The following is a 25915-nucleotide window of genomic DNA, read 5'->3' on the forward strand; positions in this document are numbered from 1 at the left end:
GCGAATGTGGAAATGTGTGTAGAGGGCACTATGACTTGAATCTATTTCTGTTTGGATTTCCATGAAAGTACACAGACAAACCGACATAACACTGATGAAATTCCTATCGACCATGTGCTCAACGGTCGTTTCAAATTCAACTGATGACGAATTTCCCAACCAGAGGCGCACGCATCGTATATCTTTGTATTTGACATCTCACACTAGCGCCTTCTAGCGTTGACATTGTTGTACTAAACTTCATTTCGTGCAGTATGCACGTAAGGTGGTGGTAAAGTCATTATGCGATGTTTATCTGAAGTTAGAATACAACAAAACCAGTAACTATAAATTTTGGACGGTTAGTTGTTATTTTTTTTGCATTGAGAAAAATTATAGATCTGTCGTGTGATGTTTTAGCGCCGAATTAGCGACAGCCAAATTTTTTTAGCTAATCTACGGAATTTATGTTGAAGAAATCTGGCATCGCTGAGCAGAGGAGTAGAAGCAAGAGTAGAAGCAGATGTTTTCTTGCTTCCAAATTAATGATAAGGATGTTTTTTAGGTACAGAAAGGTAAGTAAATTAAATATGAACGTTTGGAATTGTGAAATCTGGTAGTCAAATGCTACCAGAATATGAAAATTAATTGGAATTGATATCAAAATATAATGAGTGGTCGAACCAAAACAATAATATTGATGTTTGCTTCAAAAATTTAGCTGGTTGAAACAACTTGAAACGCACATTTGATTCAAAAAAGCTTTCGTTCGTTTCAAATGCAACAATATGTTTGATCCAAACATATTTATTTTTGATGCCAGAACAAACTGAAGTTATGTTTGGATTTACCTAGAATATGTTTGTTCTTAACGTAGTTTTTTCTGCGTGAACCAATATTATGTTCATTTGTAAAACTGTGGTAGGCAAAATTATTTATTCGAGCGCATCCATTAAGTGTTAAACTTTTCACCTCCATTGTTTCCGTTCCCCGGGCTCGAAAAGAAGAAGCCTTAGATCGGTCAGAAATTATTTTTCTTCAGACGGCTTTTGAGACCCCTATTAGGAAAAGCTTTAATTCATAGTTTCTTTTACCCAGGTTTTCAACACGGGTATGCGTTTCGTTTTCCGTTGAATTCCTGCGGATCAGTGAGTTCCTCAGAGTGGGTATTGGGAAGGGATTACATTCTAATTGGAAATACGACCCTGAATGAATGTCAAATCTTATTGACGTAAAAGATAGAGTAGTTTAATCCTTCGGGAAAAATAAATCCTTTTCTAGGGGTCTGTCTCATTTGGAGAATTAAACTTAAAAGTCTCGCGTGATTTTTGAAAACGTCGTAAGTCCAAATGAGAGACTCTCTTTCATTACGCTCTCTTTTGCTTATATCTAGGCTAGTTTAAAAATTGTTGCAATATTTTCACCTCAGCACACTAGACAAAGCTATTTTCTTCAGGTCGGTGCTGGAAAATCCAATGTAAATGTTAGTATGGCTTTGTAATAATCGAAAGAGAAAGTAAACAAAGAGAGCCTCTCTTTTGGACTTACGACGTTTTCAAAAATCACGCGAGAAGTGATAGTTCGAAAATTAAAAAAACACCCCGTTATAAGAATGGCTGGTGCTACCCAGCAATTCCAATAAGACATCGATGGAAAATGATTCGATATCTGTCAAAAGTAATCTTGCTCTGCGAGCAGGGTTATTCGATAATTATTGAAATGTCACTTTTAAGTTTAATTTCAGTTTAATTATCCAATTGAGACAGACCCTAGATAACCCGAATAAAAAAGTCCAATAGCATTACAATAGAAATTGTTGTAACAATACGATAAATTAAATTGTAATTACAATAAACTCTATTGTTGTTCACAATAGAATAACAATTAAAAATATTGTTTTCCACCATAAATCCTATTGTAAATGGCTGTTTTGCAATAGAAAATATGGGTTGTTAGTTACCGTAACAATAAAAAAAATCTCGAACAAATTTTTGCCATTACAATAGAAATTATTGTAATTCTATTGTCAACATTTTTCTGTCAATAGATTTTATTGCTCGTTTATTGGAACAACAATAAGGCAATTTAATTGGTACAATAGAAGAACAATAGAATTGATTGTTCATCAATAAAATGTATAGTAATTTTATGATATTTTAATGTAATTCTATTGTATTTTCTATTCGGGAAGGCAGAGGTGATTAAAAAATGAGTGTCTCATTGCGCATCTTGACTCGACAGTTTCTTTATACGACATTTAACTCTTAAATGCGCAATATTATTAACAACAAACCGAAAATGCGTTTGTTAATAAATTTAATGTGTATGTTAAATAAAAATCTGAACGTATTGCCTCTCAGGTAATTGCAACAGTCACAAAAAACAACAGAACTCTGTTGTTTTTTTGTGACTGTTGCAATTATCTGAGAGGCAACACGTTAAAAATCGTACGTACCCACCATATGCACCTGTCATGAGAATAAAAGCTGATTTGGTTTTGAGCGCAAAAGAATTTTAACCAGGCGGTTGTCTTGATGTTTACCCTCCAGTCGAGGCTGCATGAGTAGAACTACCGAAAAATAAAATTAGATGTTTGATGTGTAACAATATAGTCCTTTGTGCAAGGAGTATGTTTTTACAGTTTGTCAGGTTGACTACCCAATCTATCCTGGCATCTAACCAAACTTAAACTATCTTCCAAAAATTTTGACGCATTTTCGAAGCTTGTAATGCGTGCGTTAGCAAAGTTTGGGTCGTGCTGTTATTAATTTGTTTCATTTAAAGATAAAATAAATTGTTTGCTATGCTACTTCTGTTTTATTACAATTCAATAATTTTGAAAGATATTTCCAAGATATATTTCCAATTTACGTTTTTGGACCTGGTCCAAATAATAGATAGTGGAATATATAGATGAGCGAAGATAAATCCTCTGTCTCCAAACGAACTGTCAAACGTGTCTCCAAACGAGCATGACGTCACGATTTCAATGGAAACGTTAAAAGAAATAATAATTTCAGTTTCAACGAAATGTACGGTTCAGGGGCCACCCTGTTTTTAGCTCAAGAAAGGCTCGTCTCTAATTTTTTGTTCTCAGACTTTGGGCCTGTTCATTATTTCGAAAAACGTTTTTAAGAACCCCCACCCCCCACTCACCTCTATGCGTAATGCGTAACAAATGCTATTTTTTGAAAACGATCTTAATTTTAGTAGAATTTGAGGGACAGTGCAATAAATTATTATCTATTGTATATATTTTATGCTTTTTCAAAGATAATCAATATGTTTTCATGTCCATGCAAATAACTTACGCGTAACAATATTTCGAAGGACCCCTTCCTCCTATATTTTAAAACAACCCCCCACCCCTATTGCGTTACGTAATATTTGAACAGAACAGGCTAATATTTTCAATTGCAATGCAGAGAATGTTTGTTTCAAATATTGATTTAAATTAGAGAATTTCAACCAAATTATGTAGACATTTTTAAATAGTAACAATGCTTTTTGTTGGATTATTTCAGAAAACTTCTCAAGCATACTCCCATTATTAAAAATACCAAAAAAAAACGATTTTTCGATGCTCATCAATATTATTTTTGGTTGTCTGATTTAACCATGTGCCTACGCTACTTTTCTCGCAAAATGAAAACTTACCGAAGCTATCAGCTTTTCAATATTTTCCATAATAAAACTCATTATATATAAAACAACTTCACAGAATGTCATTGATGATTATATTAAGTATAGAACGATAGTTCTGATATTTCTATGCAGTAAAAATTAAATTTTGCAAGCACCAAATTTCCATCTATCACGCTACGCACCCAAATTTTATCTCGAACTCGGAACTGAAAAATTGTCGCCTCCGTCGGTCGGGACGCCGTTGCGGTTGTGTTCGAAGAAGGAAACTAGGGGTGTCCATTTATCGAAGGATTGTTCGCATGTTTCGAACAAAAAAAAAATACTATCCAGAGATAACCATCATTCAGAATCAGTGATAAATGGGAACATCTTTCTCCAAAAGTAAATCCCTACGCTTAACTTTTCAAAAAGACCTAAGTATTATGTATTATGTTTATTTCTACGATAGCCTGTTAGCTTATAACTTTATCTCAGGTCAAGGAGTAACATTTTTTTCTTGATTTAATTTGAGTACTGTTGGCCGGAGAAGGGAACCCCCTCACAAAGAATAACAACTAGAGTTCCCTTTCTACACCACGGCAGGCTACTGACTGATAATTCTGCCAGCAGCTGCAGTTCTCTTTATTTTGTTCAACAATAGGTATATACAATAATCCTTAACAAACTTCCTTAATCTATACCACAGAGCAACTACAACTAACCGGCGCCTACCTCCTATCCATCTTCGATCTACAGCAAAGCGTCGCAGACTACCTGATATTCCAACACTCCTCCTTAGTGTGCACGCCTCGCAACTCTCCTAGCTCATCCTAACATCGAGCCTCCGCCCAGAGCTCCTCCTCGCTGGAATAATTCCTCCTGGTCCAAATTCGTTGCCCGTACAAATGGCCTCCACTCCGATGTTTGTACGACAACCTCTCCAGCACATGCGCCTGCACAAGTGGCCCGACTCCGAAGCTTGCACAGCGCCTCTCGATACTCTGCCGACCAGCTCCTGAATGTTCCGATCCAAAGCTCCTCCTGGACTGACCAGCCAGCATCCTACCGAACGTTCCAACCTCCTGATGAATTCCGTCCGGCGCTACCCAAGGCTTACGTGGCTGATCCATGATCCCACAGCGCCACGCGACTTATGCGGCCGATCCATGATCCCACTGCGATAACGTCGACGGCCATAACATCCCACTAAGATGGAGAACGGGAATCGTTCCTGGGCCCATAACCTGTTGGCCTGAGAGCAAGGAGGGAACCCCCTCACAAAGAATAACAACTAGAGTTCCCTCTCTATACCACGGCAGGCTACTGACTGATAATTCTGCCAGCAGCTGCAGTTCTCTTTATTTTGTTCAACAATAGGTATATATGTACAATAATCCTTAACAAACTTCCTTAATCTATACCACAGAGCAACTACAACTAACCGGCGCCTACCTCCTATCCATCTTCGATCTACAGCAAAGCGTCGCACACTACCTTATATGCCAACAAGTACTATGCATATAAAAGCTTTCATATTGTCTGTTGATTGCAACATTCAAATTAAATCATGAAAAAAATGTTACTTAGGTCCTTTTGAAAAGTTAAGCGAGCCTTGTCTATGGAAAAATTGTTAAAAAATCATGTACGTCCAAACAAAAGATATTTTAGTTACTATAGATAAAGATTGTTGCTGTCGTCGCTGTCCGGAACATCTTTTGCTGACGAGGATAGGGGATCTAAATGTCAACGAAGGAAAAGTACATACGATTTGACAGTTTGATACCACACATGTTTCGGACAGAACAAAGGGAACCGAAGCGACAATCTTTATCTAGTAACTAAAATATCTTTTGTCCAAAACAAAGCAGAACCGATGTTTTCTGATATATTGTTATAAATATTATCAATTCAGTAGAAAACCGAATTATAGCCGCTAACGAAGTTTAGATTTCGGAAGTGGTGCGCTGTGTAGCGCAACTCCAAGTGAAAACAGTGCACCACTTCCGAAGTTAGGACTCTCAGGGTTTAACGTATGGATTGTGAGAAAAATCCAATTTCGTTAGCGGCTATAATTTGGTGAATTGATAATATTTTATATCATAATAAATAATTATTAACATGAAAATTTTGGCCATGAATTTGAATGAAATTTATGCTGTGCGACGCCTTCCATGCATTGCATTTTGGATTGGCGCGCGATGACGCCGACTGCCGACTGATCGTCATCGTTTCTCGCCATTATTCGTTTCGTGCACGCCGGTCCGGTTGATTTATAGCTCTTTTGCTGGTGCATTTTGTATCTCAATTTTTCTTATCGGCTTCTTTATTATTATTATTTTTGCAAATTCAAGAGGAAAACTGCTGAATGTTTACATTTTGATGATTCATATTTCAATAACCAAGTTGTGGAGTAAATGTTGATGAATGTGTTCTGAAGTGCTTTAATACCTATCTTATCGAAGGTGCGGATACTTAAATAAGTTTATTGTGCTCAATTACAAACGTTGAATATGGAACCAAGTTCTGGTGAGTTTAGTAAGTACCAATCCTTTGTGTTGAATATTTTTCTGAATGTCGCACTGGCGAAAGCTGATTATTTTCTATCGTTTATCTTTTATTCTAGCTTATTTCGTCTATAGCCAGTATTCAGTCTACACATTTTTTAGCACCTAATGAAGACTAAAGATGTCGATGTTTGCAAATTTTATTATCAAATCATTTGATACGATATTAACTAACCAAGTTTTGAACAGACTATAAGATGATTTTTTTTATCACGATATAGGTAGCTCTTCATTGATGTCGTTTAACATTCGTCCAATCATTTGTTTTTTTCCGTTTGTTATTTCGAAAGAAATATACAAACGCCAAAGTATCATCGATATCTCGATATCCACTGATATGAATCGGTGATAAAGGTGCAGCGGTGTTCATCAATGGAATTTTTTGTTAAGATATTTCATTTTGTTGATATCAAGCTTTATCAGAAATCGTTTCTTGAATATTTTTATCGTTATTGCAATCATAATTTATTGCACATGAAGTAGAGGTGCTCATTTTTGAAACCCTGTGTCAAAGTACATACATTTCGTTTTTTATTATATGTACTTTAAATTTATTTAGATAACGATTTATTAAGATTTATATCGTTTTTGGAAATAATGTGGTTTAAAGAAATACCTATGAAATTATTATATTTTGTATAAATAACTTTTAAGATGTATGACGAATGGTTAGTCGGTGTCCGTGAGGTTGGCGACGTTAATCGTCTAGACGCATTGGCTATGGAACGTTTGTTGGATTACCGCCCCAGTAAGAAGTAAAAAAATCTCCACCGGTCCACTGGGTGTTATGTGTCGTGTCCGTTGTCTAGATGTTCAGTGTTCAATCTGTACGACCACGACCTCTGGCCGAAGACGGTGTTCCTGTCTTTTTTAATTAGATGATTAGGTATAGCTCATGACAATACAATAATACGATAATTCAAGCATAATTTTTCATAAGGACGTATGTAACAAAAGTAAACAAAACGAGGTATTTAATACAACATGACAATCAAACGCGACTTTATATAATACGCAACGATTTTACTGATAAAATTCTTTAATTTAATCTTTTTACAAATCGACGTATGTAGAATTTTCTATTTTTGAAGTCTCACTGTTACTTACGTCGCTTTAACATATGGGAACTAAGAGCGACCTATGCACCAAATAAGCAAAACAAAACAAAACTGCAGTTGCGTCAATCGTGCACTATGGAAAACCGACCAATGTACAGCGACGTATGGGCAGCATACCGGTGTATGTATAATTTTATCGTTTTTCACAGGGAATTAGAATGAACTGAGCTATGATGTGAAGCACGTTTACTACGTGTCATGTATTAATGCATGCCAGTGGAAAAAGTTTGGAAAAAAGGTTTAGTTTTAAAACAGTTTTAAAAAACGTTTTGCCAACTTTCTGCAAAAGATTTCTCGAATCCTCATAATTGTTACATACGTCGTAATGAAAAATTATGCTTGAATTAGTTCCCTATTTCCGCTTCACAGCCAATTCAGATTACGTTCTTTATTATGTGTTGAAGTGAAGAAGAGAAATTCAGTTTATGAACAGCGAGGTGAAGCGGCCCAGGGCCGAAAACCTCATTATTAATAATAATAATAATAATAATAATTTATGAACATTGGCATCGAATTACGATTTTAATTCAACTTTTGTGGTGGATTAATATTTTGCATTGGTCCTAAATTTATTCTAAATATGCAAATCATTCTGCTGCAACCTTATCATTATTAAGTACTAATGATTCCTCTATATGCAGACGAGTTTGAACCTACAAAAATATGTACATGTGCAAATGCAATGTAAAATGAATGTGTGATAAATGTATTCTAAAAAAATAAGGGTGATAGAATGCATTTAGCTATTGTTGTACATATTCCTGACTCGTCATCAAATTTAATCACTCACCTTCGTTCAAACGATTCAAATGGAATGGACTAAGTTTTTTGGGGAGTCCCCGGCAAGCCGAACATTCTGAATATGAAAGGCTACAGCGAAGCATCAATGAGAATAAATGTTCGCGCAGACATTTGGATAGATTTTTCACCTCATCTTTTAGAGTGCTGAGTAATTTCCAAACAAACGTTCTTGAATAATGAATATTCAGACACTTACGCCCTACTAAGGTAGTCGTTTTTATTGTAATCAAAATAAAACGATATCTAATTGTTAGGTTTAAGAAGTAAGAAAAATATTTTTTTTTCAATTAATTTTAATAGCTAATTATCTAATACATGCATTCATCTCTTAGACTAGGTGTTCCGTGTTTTCTTAACACTTTCTTAACACTATCATCCTTATTTCCTTATCCTTAATTGCCTCTGGCAGTTAGAATTTTTCCTCTGGTTGAATTGAACCATGTAGGAATTACAATGCAATAAACTTAAACTAAACTTCACCTAATTTATTCAAAGGGTACAATCTAATCGTTGCAATAGAAGACTGTAACGATTTATCTAAAATTGGAAATTATTTTGTTCGACATTTGTTGCAGTGTCTCAATATAAGAAGTTCTATGAAGTTCATTGGTACTATAATACCACGGAGGCAACTTCAGAATCATTTTCAAAATTTTATTTTGAGTCCTCTGAAGTGCCTCCTTTCTGGTATTGCAGCAACTAGTCCATATTGGCACAGCATACAACATGGCAGGTCTAAAAATTTGTTTGTAAATCAAAAGTTTGTTCTTAAGACAAAGTTTTGATTTTCTGTTTATAAGTGGATATAGACACTTAATATATTTGTTACATTTGGCTTGAAGGCTTTCAATGTGATTTTTGAAAGTTACTTTTTGGTCTAACAGAAGTCCTAAATATTTGGCTTCGCTAGACCAATTAATTGGAACCCCATTCATAGTGACAATATGTCTGCTAGAAGGTTTCAAATAAGAAGCTCTCAGCTTATGTGGGAAAATTATAAGCTGAGTTTTGGAAGCATTCGGGGAAATTTTTCATTTTCGCAAGTAAGTGGAGAAAATATCCAAACTTTTTTGCAATCTACTACAAATGACATGAAGGCTTCGCCCTTTGGCTGAGAGGCCCGTGTCATCTGCAAACAAAGATTTTTGACACCCTGGTGGTAAATCAGGTAAGTCAGAAGTAAAAATGTTATACAATATGGGCCCCAGTATGCTGCCTTGGGGAACACCAGCTCTTACAGGTAATCTATCAGATTTAGAATTCTGATAGTTTACCTGCAGTGAGCGATCTGATAAATAATTTTGGATCAGTTTAATAATGTACAGAGGAAAATTAAAATTCATCAATTTTACAATCAAACCTTCATGCCAAATGCTGTCAAATGCTTTCGCTATATCAAGAAGAGCAACTCCAGTCGAATATCCTTCAGATTTGTTGAGCCGAATTAAGTTCGTAACTCTTAATAACTAATGAGTAGTTGAATGCCCATGGCGAAAACCAAATTGCTCATCAGCAAAAATATAATTGCCATTAATATGAACCATAATTCTATTTAAAACAATTTTTTAAAACAGTTTGGTTATTTAAGAAAGAAAACTGATTAAGCGAAGCCTCAGCTGGATTTTTGTAAATTAACCAAAAAGGATAAAGAGCTCTTAGGAAGTTTTTTGTAAGTATGTAGAAAATACCATCATCACCCGGGGCTTTCATATTTTTAAATTTTCTAGTAATAGATCTCACTTCATCCAAATTAGTTCCCAACGAAGGGTCAAAAACATTCTCTTGGTTGAGAATGTCTTCGAAGCTCCGTGTAACCTGATCCTCAATTGGACTAGTGAGACCTAAACTAAAATTATGGGCACTCCCGAACTGCTGAGCAAGTTTTTGAGCCTTTTCGCCATTTGTTAATAAAATTTTATTTCCCTCTTTAATCGCAGGAATTGGCTTTCGAGGTTTTTAAGAATTTTCGTCAATTTCCAAAAGAGTTTCGAACTGGGATCCAACTTCGAGACATTATTCTCAAAGTTGGTATTTCTCAGAATAGCGAAACGTTTTTTAATTTCATTTTGCAAATCTCGCCAAATAACTTTCAACGCGGGATCGCGAGTTCTTTAGTATTGCCTCCGCCTCACATTTTTAAGACGGATCAGTAGCTGAAGATCGTCGTCAATAATAATGGAGTTGAATTTAATTTCACATTTAGGAATTGCAATGCCTCTGGCTTCGACAATTAGATTTGTCAAAGATACGAGCGCATTGTCAAAATCACTTTTGGTATCCAAAGGAATATTAACATTAAAATTCCTATCGATATATGTTTTATATAAATCCCAATCAGCTCTATGATAATTAAAAGTAGAGCTGATTGGATTATAAATAGTGCTGTCCAATGAGCAGCTCGAAGTAGCTCGAAGTTGTTCCTGTCACGCTCATGCCCGTTTGTTGACAAAAAAGAACGAGCAGGACGGGAACAACTTCGAGCTACTTCGAGCTGCTCATTGGACAGCATTAATGGCTTCTTGTGAGATTTCAAATGTCACAGGAAGGTGATCAGAGTCAAAGTCAGCATGAGTTACCAATTGTCCACACAGCTGACTTGAATCCGTTAAAACTAAATCAATTGTAGAAGGATTTCGACTGGAAGAAAAACAAGTAGGGCCATTAAAAGAGATCCAAATTATTTTAATATGACAGAAATGATCGTCTTGACAGGTGCTGTCAAGACGATCATTTCTGTCATATTATAATTTGGATCATCCCAATGGCCCTACTTGTTTTTCTTCCAGTCGAAATCCTTCTACAATTGATTTAGTCCTGGTTTGAGAGTCCTGGTTTTAAATACGTTTCAGTTATAATGGTCATATGCACATTATGAACTGTTAGGAAGTTAAATAATTCATCTTCCTTACCCTTTAGAGAGCGGGCATTCCAATTTAGAACTTTCACACAATTATTTGGATCCATTAAAACGGAGTCCGATAACAATTTTTTGTGTGTACTTTATACCAACCTGAACAGCTTCAGGAATGGTATTTGCTTTGAACATTGCATCAATCATGTGATGCAATTGTTCAGTTAAAAAATCAAAATCGGAAGAAGACATGCTACCTGAATCGGCAACATGCCCGTTATTTTCCGTTGGGACATGGGTATAAATCTCATTTTGAGAAGAGAAATTTTGTCTACCAGCAGCGATGTTTGCATACGTAGGTACATTGGAAAAATCGGAATTTACTGAAGTGCTTGCTACCCGTTGAGGAGCAGCAAAATTTGTTCGTGAATTGTGGTGGGTATGAATTGCTTGACCGATAACTGGTTTCGAATTTGAGCGTTTGAAAAATTTCTACCCGTGGAATCTGGGATCCGATTGGAATTTTCCGGCATCAATTTTGCACAGGAATTCAAAACTTTTTTGCGTGAAGGGCATTCCCAGAAATTGGATTTATGATTGGGCCCCCACAATTTGCGCACTTAAATTTATTGGAATCTTTTCTCACAGGACATGCGTCCTTGGCGTGAGAGGTTCCACCACAAATCATGCATTTAGCATCCATGTGACAATGTTTGGTTCCATGACCCCACTTTTGGCACTTACGGCACTGGGTGGAGTTTTGGAAATTTCCTACAGGCCTGCGGAAATGTTCCCATGTAACACGGACATGAGACATAATACAGGCCTTTTCCAAACTTTTCATATTATTTAGTTCACTTTTGTTAAAATGAACTAAATAAGATTCTTGAGAAGTGCCCCTCTGGGAAGTACCAGAGCGAGATTTCTTTTTCATCTTAATTACTTGGACTGGTGAAAAGAGGATCGTAGTGTGCTGAGCCAAGAATCGGACGTGAAAAATTTGTGCTGTCAATTTTGTCGTTTCCATCTTATTCATCATTGTAAAATAATAGTTATATTATACGAGGATTGGAAAGTGATTGTGATGGTTCAATTCAAAACTGAATACTGCATTGAATCCTTGATTGAATCGCGTTGTGTCCAGACATGCTTCTACCCGGAAACCAGATATCGGGAATTAGGTTCGGAATTTTCGTTTCTGCTGATGGATTCAAGACTTCGATGGTGTCCTTGGTGCCAAGGTGGTTTTTTAAATTTGCGCCTGGGTCGTTTAGGTGTAACAACGATCACAAATGGAGTACCTTTATCGATTCTTGGAAAACTCATAAATCAACGATTATCATCGCATCACGGAACGATTTCGGTGAGGTCAAACCAGTTCTTTAATATTTTTCTATCTATTACGTATTTTTATCTCTATTAATGCGTTTTATAATAACTTAAAATTCATCACTATCTAAGTGTATCTATTGCTTTCAGCCGTCTGTTTCCTTAGTAAAAAGCTCCAGACGGTTAATGAGCTACAACAAATCTTGGGTTGAATCCATGGCTTGTCTTTTTCCTACTGTAGGTCTAATATCTATCTATAAATTATCTCTAATAAATATCACTCTAGCACAAATATCGAGTAGTGACGGTTAACTAAATCAAGTCTTAACAAAACCTTACTCCTGTTCCAATGAATATTTATCAAAACTTGTATCTTTAAGCGTTCCATCCATGTACAACTTCTGTGTCACTGTCAGTTCCCTTCAAAACTTAATATCCATTGCTAAATAACCTTCTGCACAAAAAGCGAACTTAAACTATAAGTAATTACCGCAATTTAAAACTAATATAAAACGATTGGCCTGGTAGTAATTTTAAATCCATTTTTACCCAAGTTGTGTATTCTGTTTTTGCATTCTGTAAACAGTTACCTTCACATGATATTTCCCAATTCGAGAAAAATATAGTGCCGGAATGTAGTGGATTATTGAAGATGAATTGGAGTAAGACAAATCCGATTTACGAAGGTAAATTTCCCAATACATTTATGTTTATTCTGGCCTTTGCATGCATTCTATTTGACTATATTCAAATCTTTCTTCTCAATGCCTATTTCAAATATATCTCTTTTGTCAACTATCTACCTCGCTTTCCATTTTGTTAGTAGAAAATACATTAAAACCTAAAACATAGCTAATTCATAGAAGAGTGGTAGAAATGCTAGTAGTTATTAGGTCGGTAAGTCGGTAAATAGATCAGAGTGCGTTTTTATTAGATATGCAGATTATTCGCGAGAATCAGAAGCTTTTTATCTGCTTGTGCGGTCGATATGTGAATAGATTTAATTAATCGCAATGCTGTATTTGAAAACATGCCTCAGAGACGTTTATTTAGGAGTATCAAATTTTCTGTCGGAATTGGGTGAAAAAAAGTAGATCATGTTTGTTTGTTGCTTGAAAGACAAATGTACAGCATTGATAGGTCACGTACAGTCGTGATTTATTTAGTAGGCAGAACAGTCGGCCGGTCATCACATAATTTGTTCTGCTTTGTACGGTTAGCAGAACGATCGCCCGATCATCGAAATGTAGTTCTGCTTTGTGCGGGTGAGTTAATTAATTAGAAAGTGAAGATTCAGTTCGCGACAGTAAGCAGAACGATCGGTCGGTCATCGAAAAAGTTGTTCTGCTTTGTGCGGTTAGCAGAGATCGGCTGGTCATCGACAATTTTGTTCTGCTTAGTGCGGTCGGTAATTAAAATAATTAGTGTTCGTTCGATTATGTTTTGAATTCATCAAACTACACTCTATACACGGCAGACCGTTTACCAAAACGAACCCTGCCACATTTCCTACCCTTTATATCCAACATCCCAGTGATTTCTCGTGGAAGTGCAGATGACTCGCCGGCTTCTATCAAAGCGAGTATCACGTCAACAATTTCCTTTCCTTTCCTTTCCTTTCCAATCATTAATTGACCTGCATTCGGACACGGCCGGCGCTGGTATTGCTTAGTTTTTCGGTCACCAGTTCTTACACATTGGAGATGATGTTAGTCCCAAACTTCATCTGTTTGTTCTCTGTGTAATTACAGCTGACCTGGCAATAACGGAGTAGCAACCGTGGGCGGTCAATCATGCTCATGCTCATGCTCAATTACTTGGACTGGTGAAAAGTAATTGAGAAATTTCAATTTTAATCTCATCCAGTGATTTATCATCACTGGGGAGACCTTTCAAGACGACTTTAAACAATCGCTCAGTTTTGTCGTCGTATGTGAAGAATTTATGGCGCTTCTCAGTTAAATACTGAAGAAGACGTTTGCGATCGTCAAAGGATCCCGGCAAAACGCGGCAGTCACCCTTCCTAGCAATCTGAAATGAAACCTTGATCCCCTGAAGGTTACTCAAGATTTCATTCCGAAAGCCAGAAAACTCGGCAACAGATTCCACAATTGGCGGAATCCGTTGTTTTTTCGCATGGATCGAATCACCTGGGCTAGAGGTCCTAGATCCGAGTTCCTCAAATTCGTTATTAATCACATTTAGATTTAGAAGGAGATCTGAAGTCTCCAGCTTCCTTCTATTTTTTCCGCGCTTGGGCAGGACGGTCTTGAAACCTTGTTTCTTTGAAGGGAGTGGAGAATTCAGAGACTCCCCCTTCCTCTTGTTTTTATTAATGCTCATTAAAAACTTCCTTCCGCAAAGAGAGAAAGAACCGCACAGCACGAAAGCACAATGCGGTCTGAGTAAAAAAAAAATAGTATTTTTTCTAATAACAAGACGGTGGATCAGATGAAAAATTGTGGGTCAACGGGTGAGACCGCAAAGGGTTTCAGCTACATTCGTAGAACGTCCGGAAAAGGATTTGATGTTCTTAAGAATAATACACAGGGTGGCCACTGAACTGAAGTTTTATATCGACAAACCAGAGAGTAAAAAGCTATCTAACTGAATTCTTGTTTATTTCTTAATACAATTTTTTTTTTAACTGAATTCTTGTTTATTTCTTAATACAATCTTTCTGGTTATTATTTGCATTTTATTTGAATCCTAGGATTCATAAAATTCCGTTTGACAGGGTTTGGAAGGTTATTACATTTACTTGTCGTGAGACGAGTTTGTACAATCCCATTTAATTCCACCGCTTAATTGTACCTTGACAGATACGTATTTCGACCTCAACAGTAAGGTTGTCTTCAGTGTCTCGTCCTGTACTTGACTTTGAGTCGCAAGTCGAGTCAAGTACGAGACACTGAAGACGACCTTACTGTTGAGGTTGAAATACGTATCTGTCAATGTTCAATTATGTGGTGGAATTAAATGGGATTGTACAAACTCGTCTTACGACAAGTGAAGACATTCCACTAAAAAGCTCAAAATAATTTTCCTAACAGGTTATTACATTGTTATTTTTCTATTAGGATGTATATTGTTATAACAACAAGGTGTCGACTACCTGGAAAAACCTAGAATTATCAGGACAATCTGAAAAAATCAGGGAATTCTTGGGTCTATCGGTTTTGTTCCCCATGTTCCGAAACCGACCCCCTTCCTGTAGTCCAGAACTGACGACGAGAGTGCAGACAGATTAGCCAACAGCGCCATCTGCGAGAGACACCAGAGAATCAGTACACTCTCCCCACAATTATGGAACACTTTTGCCAAAAAGTAATAATATCACAATAAAATTCACTATTTTCAATGGAAAGTGAATTTATATCAGCAATATTAGATAACTAACTAGCAACCCATCATAATTTTAACTGCCTTAAATGCTTAAAAAGCTTTAAATTTGATTTATTCGAGACAAATTAAATTGATCAATGTTCCATAATTATGACCATGACAAAAATTTCCCACATTATGGAACAGTTTAGTATTTCCTGTATAAATCGCTTCTTAATCATTTTTTTTGTGTCGACATCCACGCTCAAAAGCAATCATTGTAGGTTACTGTTACATTGTAGCAATGGCATTGGCAGTATGAACGAATTTGTGGTTAATATTTGCATTAAAACCCAATTCCTGGTGTTAGGTGAGACGCTAAACAGCCCTGACACGACGGCCCTCCGACGAGACAGGAGGTTTGCGCAGGTCCAATAAGCCGCCTGGAAAACCAATAATTACGAACAATATAAGAGATAATGCGACTCGATATAATCGGCAAAGACCTAGGCGACGAATAAAGGATCACAATTGGAAGCTTGGAACATGAAACTGCATGTCGCTAGGTTTCGCAGGTTTCGTTACAAAACGCTCCTTATACCGGTAGTCCTCTACGGACACGAGACCTGGACGATGCTCGTGGAGGACCAACGCGCACTTGGAGTTTTCGAAAGGAAAGTGCTGCGTACCATCTATGGTACGGTGCAGATGGCGGACGGTACGTGGAGGAGGCGAATGAACCACGAGTTGCATCAGCTGTTGGGAGAACCATCCATCGTTCACACCGCTAAAATCGGACGACTGCGGTGGGCCGGGCACGTAGTCAGAATGTCGGACAATAACCCGGTGAAAATGGTTCTCGACAACGATCCGACGGGCACAAGAAGGCGAGGTGCGCAGCGGGCAAGGTGGATCGATCAGGTGGAAGATGACTTGCGGACCCTCCGTAGACTGCGTGGTTGGCGACGTGTAGCCATGGACCGAGCCGAATGGAGAAGACTCTTATATACCGCACAGGCCATTTCAGCCTTAGTCTGAATAAATGAATTTGCATTAAAACGGCATTGTTTACATTCGCCGCCATCTTGGACACGAAGTGTTCCATAATAAGTTTATATGCAATCGATTGGATGTTCAGTAATTTTGTTCTAATCGAACCTATTTTACACGGGTAGATCAAACAACCCAAATTTTGAGTTGTTTTCGATCTGGCATCTCTTTCATTTCATCCTTTGATATCATAAACAGAGAAAGGAAACCACCTAACGATAGCAGTTCGATGGAGGAAGCCAACGCTAGGTTAAAGGGGTTGAATTCAAATTTAGGTTGTTTAAACCTATTTGAACTTAACATTAAGTGGAAACAACTTTCCTGGTTTTCCTGTCCTGTAGCTATAAAGGAAATGATCCAAAATATCTAATCCAGTTAAGACTTTTTCACCATCTCCATTTCATTGAGATTAGCAAGCACATCATTTTTACTCTGACTTCTTAGGAAAATTTTATTATCATCCCTAAGTTCAAAACATTACATTTTTCTAACCAAACGTATGGCAATGTTGAAAAAAGGCCCTCGTGATCTGCATTTACTCTCTCTGAAATCCAGATTTCGACACAAGCATTGCTGGTGCACCATCAGCTCAAACTCCTTAAACTTTTTTCCACTGCAAGCCACCAGATTCATAAAGCTTTTTATTGTAGTCATGATTTTGTCGCTTTTGGTTGTATTTTTCAAATCATTACAGAATAGAAACATTTCTTTTAATTATTACTCACAAAAAGGAGTAATGCTTTGCAAAGGTCCCCTAGGTATGGTCTCGCGGACCCCAGGGGTTCGTGGACCACCGGTTGGGAAACACTGGTGTATTAATATCTACAACTGGTTGGCTTTGTGGCGTGTTAGAAGTAATTGAATGTTGAGAAAGTCGTTAACCATTCCATAACTGTGGGGGTAGTGTATGGGGCCATCCCCTACGCAAGTGTGAATTGCACGTAAGACGACTACGTTTGCGGAGCTGATGTAGGGTAAGACGGTATAATTGACGATGCCCCCTGGCCAAGACACCCCTGTGAGATTTCTAGAAAACTAGAACTTACTAAGGTCTGTCTATAATCCTTTGGCACCTTTAAATATTTGTAAGACCATCATTCTACGTTAATGTGGAAGTATTTTTGTGTTACATATAACATAATAATGGAAATAACTTTCAATGTTTGTTTGCTCAATATAGGTTTGTAATATAGGCAATTGTTTATGATGTGTATCATACTAAGGCGAAACCAAACGATTGAACCGAGAAAGGCATCGTCACCGCTAGGTGGCAGTGGGCTTCAGGCGTGCCCAGTATGCAGAAGGTTGCTAAAGCTGGAAGGGTACAGCCAATTGCCGGACAGCAACCCTGCAAAGATGGTTTTCGCTTCCTACCCGGCAGGTACAAGAAGGCGAACGAGGTTGGCTGACCAGGAGCAGAACGACTTGGCGAGCATGTCGGGCAACCGTGGATGGAGAGATGTGGCCTCGAGTTGTGGATTGTGGCGTCAAATTGTTGATTCAGTATTTGTCATAAGACGAGTTTGTACAATTCCGTTTAATTTCATCACTTGGTTATCATGTGCCAGTCATCCAGAAGACTTGACCAATGACCTCGATGATTACGCCTGAGGCCCACTGCCAGTTCATGTTGCTGCTGTAGACTTCGGCATAGACTTTATCGCCTTTTCGGAAGTCGCGAGGAATTGTGCCATGTTTTCGATTGAATTACTCGATATTTTTTTTATTATTTATTCAGACTAAGACCGAAGTGGCCTATTCGGTATATGAGAGTCTTTTCCATTCGGCTCGGTCCATGGCTATCATGGCGATCATTCACCTCCTCCACGTACCGGCCACCATCTGCACCCCACCATAGATGGTACGCAGCACTTTCCTTTCGAAAACTCCAAGTGCGCGTTGCTCCTCCACTCGTCCAGGTCTCGTGTCCGTAGACTCTACGTAGACGCGATGTTGAATAGCAGACACGAAAAACCATCACCTTGCCGTAACCCTCTGCGCATTTCAAAGGGACTCGAGAATGCCCCTGAAACTCTACTGAACTACGCACATCACCCGATCCACCGTCGCTTTGATCAACCGTGTCAGTTTATCAGGAAATCCGTGTTCGTACATTATCTGCCATAGCTGGTCCCGATCGATTGTATCATATGCGGCTTTGAAGTAGATGAATAGATGATGTGTGGGCACGTTGTATTCGCGGCATTTCTGAAATATTTGGCGAATGGCAAACACCTTGTCCGTGGTGCAGGGTTCGCCCATAAAACCCGCCTGGTACCGCCCCACGAACTCTCTAGCAATTGCTTCTAGTCGATGGCATAAAAGTAGGAGTACCTTGTAGGCGGCATTCAATAATGTGATTGCGCGGTAGTTGCTACAATCCAGCTTATCGCCCTTTTGTAGATGGGACACACGACACCCTTCATCCACTCCTGCGGCGAAACTTCCTCCTCCCAAATCTTGATCCAGTCAAATGATCCAGTGCAACGCTCTAGCCAGTGCCTCACCACCATGTTTAAATAGCTCTCCTGGTAGTTGGACATCCGTAAGGCCTTTGTTGTTCTTCAGCCGGCCAATCTCCTCCTGGATTTCCTGGAGATCCGGAGCTGGTAAAATTATGTCCTGCACGAGTGCTCCCAGGTTCATCACCATACCATCATTTTCGTCTGCCACATCGCCATTCAGGTGTTCTTTGTAGTGCTGCCGCCACCTTTGGATCACCTCACGCTCGTTCGTAAGAAGGTTCCCGTTTATGTCCTTACACATATCAGTCTGTGACGTGGCCATTACGTGAACCGTTCACACTTTTCATAGAACTATCGTGTGTTATTAGCGCGGTAAAGTCACGATCTCGATCTTCCTGCTGGCGCTTTTTCCTCCGGAAAATCGAGTTTTGTCTGTTCGCGCCCGTTTATATCGTGCTTCGTTCGCCCTCCTGCGGTGTTGCAGCAATCTCACCCATGCTGCATTCTTCTCTTCCACTAACTGCTCACATTCGCCGTCATACCAGTCGTTTCTCTGATCCGGTGCAGCGGCGAACCGAATATCTCTCCAGCCATCTTCAAGAGACGCTGCGCCTAGCTGCTCTTCCGTTGGGAGTGCCATTTCCAGCTGCTGCGCGTATTCTTGGGCTAGTCTACCGTCTTGTAGCCGCCCAATGCGTTCGACTACGACTACGTGTTGTACACCGTCGAGAATTTTGAGCGCAGGCATACTGCAACGAGGTAGTGGTCAGATTCAATATTCGCACTGCGGTAAGTGCGGACATTTGAGATGCCGGAGAAGAATTTGCAGTCGATTAGAACGTGGTCAATTTGGTTTTCCGTTTCTTGGTTAGGTAATCTCCATGTGGCCTTGTGGATATTTTAGCGGGGAAAGAAGGTGCTTCGGACTACCATTCTGCGGGAGGCTGCAAAGTTTATGCATCGTTGGCCGTTATCATTCGAAACGGTGTGCAGAATATCCGGTACGATGGTCTATGGTCCGATGGTTGGTCTATACATTTCCTCCCTTCTTACCTGTGCGTTCATGTCGCCGATGACGATTTTGACGACCCGCAGTGGGCATCCATTGTATGTCTGCTCCAGCTGTGCGTAGAATGCTTCTCGTTCTCGAACTCTTTCTCGTCGTCGGGTCTCCCTTCATGTGGGCAGTGCAGTGTTGATGATGCTATTGTTGAAGAAACGGCCTTTTATTCTCAGCTTGCACATCCTTGCGTTGATTGGCTGCCACCCAATCACACGTTGGCGCATCTTGAATCCCACCTGACAACAGGACTTGGGCTTGTGCGCTTTTAGCGGCACACGGTCGCTTTGGTGGGGCCTACTTGCGGATACATGCAGCTTGTTATAGGAGTTTAACAGGGCCCACTGTCAAACCCCACCACATCCTAGGCAAGCCCCACAACTCGCAGATGGCCTGGGCAGGGATCGTCAAGCCCTTGGACATAGTCCCTGCTGCCCATGCTTGCTCGTTCTGATATTGATTTAGAACTACTGGCTTTAGATAGTTGACGTTGACGCTTTAATAGATGCGTAGTCGATAATGTCGGAAAAGTGTCGCCCATCATTCAGGACTGATATTTTTCGACTGCAGTTTTGAAAGTTGGCTTCTCAGTCATGACAAAGCCAATACACTGTTGGGGGTGAAAATGGGTCATTGTTCTCACCGGAAGCCTGGAGGTCTTATATTTTAGTCTTCTTGCCCTCAGATACATTCATTCCATTCTACAAGCATTCTAAGTAGTTGAAACAGTGACCCATTCTCACCCCCATTTGACCCATTATCACCCCCGACGACGGTATTTAATTTTGTCCAACGTTTTGGTCCGGTCATAAACTGAATGTTTAGAGCTCTATCGTCAATTGTAGTTCTGCCGTTTCATCGATTTTTGTTGAAGTCGTTTTCAAGCGGTTTTTGGGATCTATGAGGTTTTTTCACGCGTTTTTGTCTTTCTCGTACAACAAAGTTTTTATTTACGCGGTAGTAAATATCCACCGCGTAAAACCTGGCTTCAGTGCACAAACAATAAAAACCTTTTATTTCATACTCCACAGTACCGGTTCTTAAAAGACGAAGTCGCCCTCCGGTACCGAAACGGGACGTCGAAGATAATTTCGATCATTCCAAGTTTACGGCTAAACGTGGCAAGAGCAGAACCAAGCCCTCCGCTTCAGGGACAAAGGGAAGACCCAGCAACGAGACGCAAAATGTTCGTTCGAACATTGTTGGCCGCGTGGAACGCCATCGCAATGCTGGGGGCCACATGCGGCGCTGCATCTGCCGCTGGATCATGACGTACGGTCGCTGGCTGGATCCATACGAGTTTGTGATGAGCTACAACGACGGACAAGGGTGCCCCATTTGTCGTGTGAAATTCCGATCGGAGGACTCTCAATCGGATCACTTTGACATGCACGGTAAAGAGTTTGCCATATTCGCCAGAGATGGGGATCGCCGCGTTACTCGCTATGCTTTTCGCCTGGAGATTAAGTATTTGCCGAGATACTCGCGGATGAGTATTCGCATCGAAAACGATTCGAATGCGGTTCTAGTTTTGCGATCCGTCTACCTACTGCAGCTGGACAAACGGTTAGATGCGACTCTGGGTGGGCCGCTCAGAATGGCACCGGGTTACACATATGAAATTGACCACACCATTGAACACTGCATTCCGAATCATGTCTATACCGTCATTCTCGTGGCAACCGTGGCTTGTAGTCGGGTGGAACTAATAGAGCAATATCACGTGCAGATGCTGAAGAGTACAAAAATTGTTGGGTAAGTCGCTGCTGATAGGCGGTTGAGGGTCATTTCTGGGAATACAAATCCATGATTTCATCTAGTCGAATATTAATTTAGCGTTATATGCATACTATTCGACTTGTACCGACATATGTACCTAAGTAAAGTACATATATACGAAAAGGATAGCATGCACAAAACTTTAAATGGTATATCATGGACCTATTTATTGTGAAATGTTGTACATCTATGCGCTGCGAGTAAACTTATCATAAATATTTCATTGGTACCACAGGAAACCTTTGAAAATGGATATTTTGCCATACCACCACATTCCGGATTATCTTATAGCAATTTACAAGAATAATTTTGAGCACAGTAACAACTTCAATCGTTTGGCAATGCTTTGTTTGGAGAATCTTCGGTAAGTTGTTTCAGTATTAAGTTAAGTTCCATCGATGAAATATTTTGTCTAAATTTTATCCTACCAACAGACAATTCATCAAACAGGGTCTAACACCGACGAATTACATCGAACAGCTTCGGCTTCTGAACATGATTGAGGACTACGATTTGCAGACCATTTTTTCCACCTACACGATCCACAATGCCTTGGTTTCCCCGGCTGAGCAAAACCGACGGTACATTATTTCGGTGGACCAGTTCCAGGTGGCCCCGGCCATGCTGGAAATTGACGGGTACGTTCGGATCACAGTGCAGCGAAGCAGTGGGCCTCGCGGTGCCATTTTGGAATACGTCAATGGGTACATAGACGCGATCAGTGAAGATGATATTGTGGTAACCATGCAGCAGCCGGTTCGTTTCCATCTTCCGTGCAAGGTGGAGTTTCCGTTGAATCGAACTCAGTACAAGTTGGAGTACAACGCGTTAAATCTAATTAGCCGAATCGATTTGGAGAAATTTCTGTTTACGAAATCTCTGCCCAAAAAGAAGAAACCCGTCAGACAGACCGAGTAAGTAGCTACACATGTTTATATCTCTTCCATTTTTTGTCTATCAAACCTAATCGTATTCTTTATTCTCAATATCCCAACTAAAGTGCCTGGGGAGCGGGTTTTCCTGTTTTTGTTTTAGGTACCGGTATAGAATCTCCGGTGAAACAACAAATGGTATCTGTTACCAAGGTTTATGACTGTGCGGACAATTTTAGGAAAGCAACCATTATTTGCACTACTTTTACTACATCGTAACTATGCTGAGGATGGCTGGGTTCGATTCCCGTTGCCGATCTAGACAATTTTCGGATTGGAAATCGTCTCGACTTCCCTGGGCATAAAAGTATCATCGTGTTAGCCTCATCATATACGAATGCAAAAATGGTAACTTGGCTTAGAAACCTCGCAGTTATAACTGTAGAAGTGCTTAATGAACACTAAGCTGTTAGGCAGCTCTGTCCCAGTGTGGGAATGTAATGTCAATAATAAGAAGTAGAAGACTACATCGTAAACAATAATTTCTCGACTTAGATTTTAATATTTATTCCACGACTTACGACTAACTAACTAACGACTAACTTGTTATTTTGTATTACCTAACTCTCGTAAAGCAAAGAGATTTTTTGGGATTTGTGATAAAAAATACAAAATTAGGACGAGGTCTTTTATACTTTCGAGTGCTGATCATCTCCAAACTGATAAGTTGGCATAACAGATAACTGATCTGAATATCCAGGTTTTTAGCTATCCATGCGATAAACTTTGAATCACCCCTTTCTGACATAGACCTTTTTACGAGAAGTTTAAAATTAGCTGATTTTACCGTCGATTGACAGTGTCTCCAAACTAGCGTGACGTCATTCATTTAGTTAGTTAACATCTAAACAGATAACACTCGATCAACAATGTGACGCTACAATACACGGTTCGAGGCCACATCTGTCCATCCTCGGTTGCGTCCCACACTCGTCAAGTCGTTCTTTACTTGGTCAGCCCACCTCACCCGCTGGGCTTCACGCCTTTTTGTGTCTGCTTGGTCGGAAGCGTACACCATCTTCGCAGGTTTATTGTCCGGGATTCTTGCAACATGCCCTAGCCATCGTACCCTTCCAGTTTTAGCTACCTTCTGGATATTGGGATCGCCTCAGAGTTGGGCAAACTCGTGGTTCATCCTTCGCCGTCACACACCGTTCACTTGTACACCGCCAAAGATGGTCTTAAGAACGCATCTTTCGATGCCCAAAGTGTTTGCAAGTCCTCCTCGAGCATGGTACAAGTTGTATGTCCGTAGAAGACTACCGGTCTTATCAGCGTTTTGTACATGACACGTTTGATGCGGATGTGATTCTTTTTTTACTGCCGTTTCTTCTGGATCCCGTAATAGACCCTACTTCCACAGATGATGTGCCTTCGTATTTCACGACTAACATTATTATCAGCCGTTAGCAAGGATCCAAGTCAGACGAATTTATCGATCATCTAGAAAGTATCCATCGCAAAACTGCTTCCCAGCCGGCCCTGTCGTGCTCGGTTCCGCCCACTAGCATGTATTTTGTCTTCGATGCATTCACCACCAATCCTACTTATATTTTTGACGTTTCAGGTGGATGTACTATTTTGCCACCTTTGCAAATGTTCGGTCGACAATGTCCATGTCTTCCGCGAAACAAATAAATTGACTGGATCTGTTGAAAATAGTACCACCAGCTGTTATGCAACGTACACACCAGTTAAGCAGTTCGACGAACATTGACTCCGCCCCCGAAAACGCTTTGGTTGCTGCTTTGTTTGAACACGTGTGAAGTTGTTCGAACAACCATTTGACAGTTGGCGGCTCGGTTGGGAAAAATTAAAACGGTTTGATTTTGGTTTGAGTAGTCGGGGGTGGAGTCAAGATTCGCCGAACATGTTTGAGTATTTGTAGTGAAGTTGCACAAACCCCCATATATTTTTGATGGTTGGTGCTCAAGTTGGCGCTTCGGTCGTTCGTGTGTGATATTGTTGGTCGAATAAATTGATTGTTCGTGCCGCTGTTGGTAAAACTTGATGGATGTTTGATCAAACGCGAGGTGGAGTCAATGTTGGTCATACTGCTTGACCGTGTGTACGTTCCATTATTACGTTCCACTCCACCTCTCGAACGACCGAAGCGCCAACTTGAGTACCAACCATCAAAAAATATATGGGGGTTTGTACAACTTCACTACAAACATGTTCGGCAAACCTTGACTCCACCCCCATTTTATTTATTCAGACCGAGAAGGCCGAAGTGGCCTGTGCGGTATATAAGAGTCTTCTCCTTTCGGCTCGGTCCATGGCTACACGTCGCCAACCACGCAGTCTACGGAGGGTCCGCCAGTCATCTTCCACCTGATCGATCCACCTTACCCGCTGCGCACCTCGCCTTCTTGTGTCCGTCGGATCGTTGTCGAGAACCATTTTCACCGCGTTACTGTCCGACATTCTGGCTACGTGCCCGGCCCACCGCAGTCGTCCTTGTCTTCCGCGAAACAAATAAATTTACTGGATCTGTTGAAAATAGTACCACCGGCTGTTACACCCGGATCTCCGCATGACACCTTCTAGCGCAATGTTGAACAACAGGCACGAAAGTCCAGCACCTTGCGACCTGGAGTTTTCGTCCGAAATCTTCACACAGTTTTGCAAACCATCCATCGTTCTTTTGATCAGTCTGGTAAGCTTCCCAGGAAAGCTGTTTTCGTCCATACTTTTTCATAGCTCGACGCGGTCTATACTACTGTCGTATGCCGCCTTGAAATCGATAAACAGATGGAGGATTTGCCGTTTAGTAAAGATCTGGTCCGTTGTCGTGCGGCCATCAACGAAGCCGGCTTGATAACTTCCCACGAACTCAATGAATTCTCCCTCTCAAATAATAAAATAAAGCCACAAAAAACCTAGGAGGCGGCGACAGAAAACGAAAATAATAATTAGGGGGAATGACGGCTTTGGCAGGCTTTGTTCTATTATTGGCAGGGGGTTTTTATGACTGACTAGGCTCAAATTTGGCCTAAACATTCTTTGCATATCAAAGAATATTGTGGCCAAATTTTA

The 25915-nt window shown here is 39.9% G+C and overlaps 2 protein-coding genes across 6 annotated transcripts in view; one reads left to right on the plus strand and one right to left on the minus strand.

Annotated features, from left to right (window-relative positions):
* The window catches only part of LOC134226946 (putative helicase mov-10-B.1), a 105662-nt gene that overhangs the window by 71727 nt on the left and 8020 nt on the right, over positions 1 to 25915 (minus strand). The window contains exon 1 of one of the 2 annotated variants that reach the window (XM_062708080.1): positions 3637 to 3837. The exons of the other annotated variant lie outside the window; for it this stretch is intronic. Within the exon in view, the coding sequence (XP_062564064.1) occupies positions 3637 to 3708 (72 nt within the window). The 5' untranslated portion in view covers positions 3709 to 3837. Of the gene's footprint in view, positions 1 to 3636; positions 3838 to 25915 lie in introns of those variants that run through there. 2 annotated transcript variants of the gene reach the window in all.
* LOC134226947 (putative helicase MOV-10) overlaps positions 5836 to 25915 on the plus strand; it is a 28169-nt gene continuing 8089 nt past the window's right edge. For 3 of the 4 annotated variants that reach the window (XR_009983587.1, XR_009983586.1, XM_062708083.1), the window contains exons 1-4: positions 5836 to 6138; positions 21197 to 21920; positions 22180 to 22308; positions 22379 to 22858. Coding sequence is in view for 2 of the 4 variants with exons in the window: in XM_062708083.1 (XP_062564067.1) it covers positions 6114 to 6138; positions 21197 to 21920; positions 22180 to 22308; positions 22379 to 22858 (1358 nt within the window). In the remaining 2 variants the exon portion in view is untranslated. The remainder of the gene's footprint in view (positions 6139 to 21196; positions 21921 to 22179; positions 22309 to 22378; positions 22859 to 25915) is intronic. The other variant, XM_062708084.1, reaches the window with a different exon arrangement.

Source organism: Armigeres subalbatus, chromosome 3 (assembly GCF_024139115.2).
Source record: "Armigeres subalbatus isolate Guangzhou_Male chromosome 3, GZ_Asu_2, whole genome shotgun sequence".
NCBI classification, from domain to species: Eukaryota; Metazoa; Arthropoda; class Insecta; order Diptera; family Culicidae; genus Armigeres; species Armigeres subalbatus.